This window comes from Elephas maximus, chromosome 9 (assembly GCF_024166365.1).
Source record: "Elephas maximus indicus isolate mEleMax1 chromosome 9, mEleMax1 primary haplotype, whole genome shotgun sequence".
Taxonomy (NCBI): Eukaryota; Metazoa; Chordata; class Mammalia; order Proboscidea; family Elephantidae; genus Elephas; species Elephas maximus.
Window position 1 is genome coordinate 63,296,917 of NC_064827.1, and position 8,239 is coordinate 63,305,155.

Below are 8,239 nucleotides of genomic sequence, written 5' to 3' on the forward strand. Positions count from 1 at the left end.
CAAATTCTGTGCAAGATGAAATCTGTTCATTATATCCTAATACTAGGTGCTTAGAAAAAAATAGGCTGCAGCTGGACCAAGGAGCCTCAAATGCCAGGATTAATCACATCTCTCTTTGTGTCCCCCACCAGCCACAACCAGTGGTTTAACACCCAACAATAGCATGATCCCCGAGAAGGAGCGGCAGAACATCGCAGAGCGGCTGCTGCGGGTCATGTGTGCTGACCTGGGTGCGCTGAGTGTGGTGAGCGGGAAGGAATTCCTAAAGCTGGCCCAGACCTTGGTGGACAGTGGTGCCCGCTACGGGGCATTCTCTGTCACCGAGATCTTGGGCAACTTCAACACACTGGCGCTGAAGCACCTGCCGCGCATGTACAACCAGGTGAAGGTGAAGGTGACATGTGCCTTGGGCAGCAATGCCTGCCTGGGCATTGGCGTCACCTGCCACTCACAGAGTGTTGGCCCTGACTCCTGCTACATCCTGACAGCCTACCAGGCCGAGGGCAACCACATAAAGAGCTACGTGCTGGGTGTGAAGGGCGCGGACATTCGTGACAGTGGTGACCTGGTACACCACTGGGTGCAGAACGTGCTGTCGGAGTTTGTAATGTCAGAGATCAGGACAGTATATGTGACAGACTGCCGGGTGAGCGCATCCGCCTTCTCCAAGGCCGGCATGTGCCTCCGCTGCTCAGCCTGTGCCTTGAACTCGGTGGTGCAGAGTGTGCTGAGCAAGCGGACATTGCAGGCCCGCAGCATGCATGAGGTCATCGAGCTGCTCAATGTGTGCGAGGACTTGGCGGGCTCCACCGGCCTTGCAAAAGAGACCTTCGGGTCACTGGAGGAGACCTCACCACCACCCTGCTGGAACTCGGTCACAGACTCGCTGCTGCTGGTGCACGAGCGCTATGAGCAGATCTGTGAGTTTTATAGCCGGGCCAAGAAGATGAACCTCATCCAGAGCCTCAACAAGCACCTGCTCAGCAACCTGGCAGCTATCCTGACACCAGTGAAGCAGGCAGTCATTGAGCTGAGCAATGAGAGCCAGCCTACCCTGCAGCTGGTGTTGCCCACCTATGTCCGGCTGGAGAAGCTCTTCACGGCCAAGGCCAATGACGCAGGCACTGTTAGCAAGCTGTGCCACCTCTTCCTGGAGGCACTCAAGGAAAACTTCAAGGTGCACCCGGCACACAAGGTGGCAATGATCCTGGATCCCCAGCAGAAGCTGCGTCCCGTCCCACCCTACCAGCACGAGGAGATCATCGGCAAGGTCTGTGAGCTCATCAATGAGGTGAAGGAGTCCTGGACTGAGGAGGCCGACTTTGAACCCACTGCCAAGAAGTCCCGCTCTGCTGCTGGTGAGAACCCCACAGCTCAGGAGGATGATCGGCTTGGAAAGAATGAGGTCTACGATTATCTGCAGGAGCCCCTCTTCCAGGCCACCCCTGATCTCTTCCAGTACTGGTCATGCGTGACCCAAAAGCACACAAAACTCGCTAAGCTCGCCTTCTGGCTCCTAGCAGTCCCGGCGGTGGGGGCCAGGAGCGGGTGTGTAAATATGTGTGAACAGGCTCTCCTAATCAAAAGGAGGCGATTGCTAAGTCCAGAAGATATGAACAAACTCATGTTTCTGAAATCCAACATGCTTTAAGACTTTAAAAAAAGTAGAAGGAAAGAAAGGAAGAAAAGGAAAAAAATAAAAAAGAGAACATTAGGGAAAAAAAAAAACAACACTGTCACAAACAAAGAAAAGGAATTTTAAGTTCTAAACACTGTGGACCTCATTATAAATGCCCCCTGGAAACTTAAGTGCTTCTTTCAGTGTGTGTGTGCAGGTACAAACGCACATACCATGGGCGTGGGGGGCTCTGTGCTCACCTCTGTGGCCACGGAAGCTCCATGCATGCGTGCACACACACACGACCCTGGTGCATGTCCGTGTGCCAACTCGTGGGCACATGTGCATTAAACTGGGCGTGTCAGGAAAGCTGAGTGTGTGGGAAAGAGGGAAGACACTTCACCTCCTTTTTCTCCGTTAGGGGGCTTTAAAAGACTCCGTTTTCAGGTGTGCAGATTGGTAGAAAGCTGATGTTGTAAAATGTTCAGGCAGCTGAGATCTGAAGTGACTTGACGTTCTCTGTCCTTCATCCCATGTCCCCCATCTCCCTTCCCCAGCACCCCCACTCTCTTGTAACCTGCTCCTTCCCCCGGCTGCTCTGCCATGGATTCTCTAAACGGCATCAGATGGACAGTTTCTGCACTGGACTTTGTTTCTTGTTCACCTTCAGGGCATTGAGCTGCTGCCTCTGTGACACCCCTTGGGTGTTCCGGGGTAGCCGCCTTAGAAACACACCTATCTATCTCCCCAAATCAGGAAAGGAGACTTTAAGAATATAAAGCTGACTTTTTGCTTTTTAATATAAGATAGACAAAAAGACATTTTTCAGAGAAGTATAGATACTGTCTCCACTCCTTAAGTGATTTTTTTTTTTCCTAACATTTTAGCAATTTCTACTTTTTTTTTTGGTTTGTTTCTTAAATTTTATTTAGACTCTGCTAGGAGGCACTGAATGTCTATAACTTATGTTTCGGAGTCTTTTTTTTTAATTGCCCTTTTTGTTCTTCAAGTCACACTGTAAACTAGCTCATCTCAGTGGTATATCTAAAATCCTACGGTTTTTATTAAGCCTTCCCTGTACAGTCTAGAGTTTTCATGTATTCCATCAGCCAAGACCAAGAAATTAGCTGCGCTGTTTTGGAAACCAGGGGCAAGGGAGAAGTCACAGGTTTCACACATGTTGGATTTGGTGGAAGCCATAGGGGAAGCATGTGGCTTAGGAATTCTGAATGTAAGTGGAAGACCTGCCCTCCTGGTCAGCTGTGTCTGGTACTGCGAATGTCCGATTTGTATACCCAGAGTGCATTACACTACTCGCCACTTCACTGACCCTCCCACTCAGCAGGGACTCTCAAGTCCATCCGTAGCACATCCGTCACACCTCAGACTTACAGCCGCCCCTCCCTTCCCAGGACCCCAGCCGTTAAGGCAGTACCGTAGCCGCAGCCCTTGGTGCCCCCTCAGCCCTCCTTTCTAAGACAGTTGCTGAGCATGGTGCCTCGGGGCCAAACGGTTGATGTTCTTGAGGGTGGGGTGGCATTAGACCACATTTGACTTGATGCTGTGAAAGATGTATTTAGGCTTTTCTCTACTGCTACCCTTGTTTTGAGCAGTTGAGAGTCTATGTTCTCAGTGCAGATGCTCAAGAGGTGGTTCCATCAGTATCAGTGCTCAACTCCCCTAACTGTTAGTGAATAAAGTGCTGGTGGTCCCAATGCCCCTCCACCCCGCCCCAAGACTATAGCTATGAGACAGAGATGGTTACGTGAAGTGCTTCATCTGAGAATAACCACCATTATGATGGGGGGCTATTTGCAAAGGCACATTCTGCCATCCTGGGTGTTGGCCACGTCGCTGCCATCCTTTCCCAGTAATAAAGCATTACACAACTACAAGATACCTCGACTACAAAAAGCACTGTATTAGCAGCCCTACCCCCACATCCATGGCAGGAGGGGCATGAAGTCGGTTGAAAACTCAAGAAGGCTTAGCCCTGGGCCCAGAAAACAGTCCATGGGGCCAAGCCTGCACACTTTGCCTCATGAGAACTCACCCAGCTCTCCTTCCAGAGCCTTGAACATATTGAAAGAGAAATGGATCAAAGTGGGCCATTTCCACATTCACTCCAGCAAGCCATGGTCTCGGGAATCATTGTGCTGTTTCCTGTCCCAGAGAAGTTCTAGGTATTTCCTCCACAATGTTTCCAACTCAGATCATGCCATCAAAAGAGCCTCTATTTGCATAGAAAAGGGAGACACCTGGACAGTAACTTCATGCCACTTTGCAGATTATGGGGCTTGTGAAGACTTGGGCCCGACCCTCCAGGGCATTCCAGAAGGTGACAGAAGGGTTGTTAATAATTGACAGATGCCTACAGCAAAAGATCCCTTCATCTTTGCGTTGCTGCTGGGGAAGGGTCCATGATCTGGCACTTTTAGCCACACATGGAGGATAAGAGCTGCCTACTTTGTGAGGTCGATGGGAGCAGAGCCCTGTCCTCCCTCTGCTTGGAGCAGAACTGTGCTAGTATCTCCCCATCACTGGGCTGGTTAGAAAATAGTTGGGCATTCCACTTTATCGTAGAGTCATCAGAATGCAAGTGGAGATGTGCATTTAGAGCTCTCAGCATTCTTGTCTTTGGAACTTGGCGATGTCTGCCCTCTAGAAAAACAGTTGGAAAGAGCAGGTCTTGTTAAACTCTTGATATCTGCTCGTACCTTGTCAGCTCGCATCTCAATCCTCTTTCCCAACTCAGTCCAGTACTTAGGGTTTGGCTTGCCTCTGCAGTTTTGATGTGAATGCCACTCTCTTCCATCAGACAACAGGGTGGCAGGCAATCAGTTCTCTCTTCCGCTCTCAGTTCCCCAGACACTGGCATCACCAGCAAGAAAGGCTGGACCCCCCTCAGTCTGCTTTCTCCTGGAACCCATTCCCATGAATGCAAATCCTGCTGCACGGAACAGCTTGATAAAACCAAAATATCTCCCATGTTCAGCCATTGGCCCCTTATTTCCAGCAGTATCCACCTTATTCAAATTCTAGTTCAGCCAAAGGATTGAGACAGGCTCTTCCAGCCCATCGCCCAGCATTCAGCCTGCCCTTGACTTTGTAAAACAATTTGCTGTCTGCCTCCCAGCTCTGTGACCACTGTGAGTTCTTGGGGGCTAGGAGACCAGGAAGTTGGACCATTTCTGTCATTCTTAGCAGCTCAAGATGTTTTCCTGCTGACTGGATACAACTCAGCTCAAGCCCCGGGATTGCCAGGACAATGGTGGCCTTTGTTTTGACATCCATGGACCCCAGAGGGGAGGAGGAGAATGCACACCTCTGCTCTGCAGTGGTTTGCCCTCATCTGAGATTAGTTTGCTTCAACAAAGCCCAGGTCAAGGACCCCAGCATTGTGTGGGAGGGGAGGGTCCTTCAGTGACACCAAGAACAGCGGTGCCATCTGCCATGACTGGATGCGCTTGTCTCAACACAATGCCTTGCCCATTGTCTGGGTCCATCAGTCAGGCCTCCAGAAAGAGAACGGAGGAGCCACCGAAGAAAAGCTCATTTCTGCCCATACTTCATCTCTGGGAGGTTCACAGTGTTAAAGGTCACCTGCTGCCAGTCAGTGAGGGAGCTTCACTTCCACCCGACTTGACATGCCTGGCATTTGGGATCTTGACTGGGAAAGGGTACCATGGCTTCCAGGCAAGAAGAAGGGGCAATCCAGTGACATGGATGAGAAGTTATGGGTCTTCAGGATTCCAGGAAAGAACTTGTTTTGGACACCAGGTGTGTCAGTCTGGCAAGAGAGTCCACTCCTTCAGTTTGCTCCGTTTATCTCCTGCACTTTCAAGAAATACCAGCGAACAACTGCAAGGCAAGTTTTCCACTGTGAAGCTGAACCTCCTATGTCTTAGGAGGCACTTGCTCTTGAACAGGGGCACCTGCTTCCCCCTGGACTTGGTCTAGACTCCTTAGAAAACGGACACTAGAGAGATGTCAGGGATATAGCATACGCTCTTGGGGGCCGCAGGTTCACAGAAAAGCTTGAAGTGAATCTGAGCTGAGGATGAAAGAAGGGAGGCCCTGCGAGGTGGCCACCATGATGGGTGTGCTTGAAGAGACGGGAAGAAGAGGTGCCCAGAGCAGGGCAGGAAGCCTCCTCCTGCCCCATTGAGTTGCGCCAAGTCCATAGTGTTGCCATGGGGAATGTACCACGCCTTCACCTCTGAGACGGATCTGAAGGAGGAAGGGCTCCTCGGAAGGCTTTGGATGAAACCAAGAGACTAAGGCTCAGGCTGTCTCCTGGAGACAATGGTTGGGGAGCTCTCGGCCCTTCCAGCCCCAGCTCAGCCCTTGCATTGAGCTGGGCCCATGGGAGACCTGGGCAGGGCCTCACTCTCCTTCACTGTGGCTAATGTTCGCTAGGCCAGTTATGGTGAACCAATGATACAGTGTTTTTCTGCTTCTGTTCCCCTCCGGCTTTCCCTTTTCAGGGTTTCCAGAGGGGGATTTTGTTGTTTTCCTGCCTCATTTTGGTTTGAGGATTGTGGGCAGTAGAGCCCTGGCTTCCACTGAAAGAGCCCTGTGGTTTCCATGAGAAGAGGCATCTGCCCCACTTTCATGAAAGGGAAGATGGGTAGGTAGTGGTTGATGGATTCGTGTCCCACCTCCACCACAGGTGTCACTTGAAAGATTGAACTCTACAGAGGAGGATTTGCTAGGTCTGCAGTTGGGCATTAGCATCAAGGCCCACGAGGGTCCTACCCACCTACACAGTGGGGAGGCCCATGTCCCACCAGACACCTTGACTCTTTGAACCAAAGTTCCTTAAAGGGGCACGGCCCAGCCTGGTTCGCAACCTCAGGGGCCTGAGATTCCTGTGGCGCTTCTGAAACCCAGGTTGGCTGGGTGGATGGGGCCTGAGACCAGCCAGAATGAGGGCCTCCTCCCACAACCCAGGAGTCAGCCAAGGATCCTCCCGCCCAGCCATTCAGGATAGGCGGGTTCCCAAGTGGTGAGCTGGGGGACTGATCTGGGGCTGGGGCCGCCCAGCCGGGAGAGAGACCTGTGCTGCATAGCTGTGGGCTTTCAGACCACAGGCACTGTGTCCAGGGCGACTCCAATCCCAAACATCAGGAACCCGTTTTGTACAACCACCCGAAAAAGCAGAGATATTTTTTAAGAAGCATAAATTATTTTCAGTTGTTTTCTGATCCTACGTTTTTCTTTTCCCTGCAAGTTCATGTCGGTGATTCATTCACATCAGGTAAATCTTGAGAAAGCCTTGGTGCCCCCCCACCCCACTCCGTAACCACATGCGTGCACCCCCATCCTTTCTCAGTAGTTGAGGCGTTCTAGGCAATACCATAGACACATCTGACTGTGTCTCTCTCTTCGAGTGCAAGAAACTCAAGTCATCTTAAAAAAAATACAAAAAAAAAAAAAAAAATTTACAAAAAAACACACAAAAAAATATCTTTTTTAGGCCAGAGTTTTCTACAGGTATTAATGAATATTTTTCTTAATCCTTATAAGTTTTATGTGTTTAATATTTCTTAATACCGGTAGCATTAATTTATACTTTTGTAGCAACACAATATTTTTATAAACAGCCAGTGCCTGGCTAAAGTCTTCACAAGGGGTTTATGCAGGGTCATCTTGGGGACCCTGTGTACCATGTACTGTATTAAAAAAAAAAAAAGTTAACCTAGTGTCACACTTGCTGTGTTAATTAACAAACAACGTTTTTTGAAGTCTCCTGTATTGTTGGTGTGGATCCAACGGCTCTCCAAGGAGTCAAATTGCATGGGGGTTGAGTTGATGGTTTTTGTAACATGTAAACCCCCGAAACCAAACTTGAGGGTTTATTTAGGATTTTCTGTTTGTCCTTTGGGGTTTTTTGTTTGTTTGTTTGTTTCTGTTTGTTTTGCTACTGTTTCTCCATTTACAGCCAAATCAGTTTCATGATGTTTAAAACTTTACTGGTGTCAAATGGAGGAAAGGAACAGAAAAAAGAAAAGATTTTTTACAAAGTAATAAAAATGGAAACTGAGCTGTTTAAATGTTGCTGTTATTACCTGTCTGTTCTTGTCCAAAAGTGGGACATTCCCAGGGAGAAGAGGAAGGTTCCACTTGGTTCCTTTAAGTCACCAAAAGCCCCAGCCCAGAATTCAGTACCCCACCCCCCGAATTCTTACAACATTATTTCCCAGATGGTTGATGCCAAGGTAAAAAGACATCCTTTTAACAGTTAGAGAGGATCAGTTGCTTAAATGATTTCATGTCAGTGTTGTATTTATGGTTTTACAATAAAACAACCTTTAGGAAGATGGCGGTATGGTGTGTTTCTTGGGTTTGGGGCAGGAGCACCACACCCACAGTGGCGTGAGTGAGGAGAGCTGGACCTGAGTGCACCCTGAGGGGGGCCACGGTTCTCTGAGGTCGGGGTGTTGACTTCTTAGCTGTGAACTCCCGGGTGGCAGGAGAGGCCTGCTCATGGTTCATCTCCAGCAGGCCTGGCTCAGCAGGTGTTTAATAGATGAGGGAGGGATACAGGGCCAAGGGAAACTGTGGCCCCTTCGCAGGCCTTACTTGTATGTAGATCATTGTCCCAGGGAAGAAGAAGTG

General features: G+C 49.6%; 1 protein-coding gene across 10 annotated transcripts in view; it reads left to right on the forward strand.

Moving 5' to 3' along the window:
- ZNF618 (zinc finger protein 618) overlaps nt 1-7,934 on the forward strand; it is a 190,570-nt gene extending 182,636 nt beyond the window's left edge. For all 10 annotated transcript variants that reach the window (XM_049895070.1, XM_049895077.1, XM_049895071.1 and 7 more), the window contains one exon: nt 132-7,934. In XM_049895070.1, the coding sequence (XP_049751027.1) occupies nt 132-1,651 (1,520 nt within the window). In that variant the 3' untranslated portion in view covers nt 1,652-7,934. The remainder of the gene's footprint in view (nt 1-131) is intronic.
- Nucleotides 7,935-8,239: the final 305 nt, after the last annotated feature.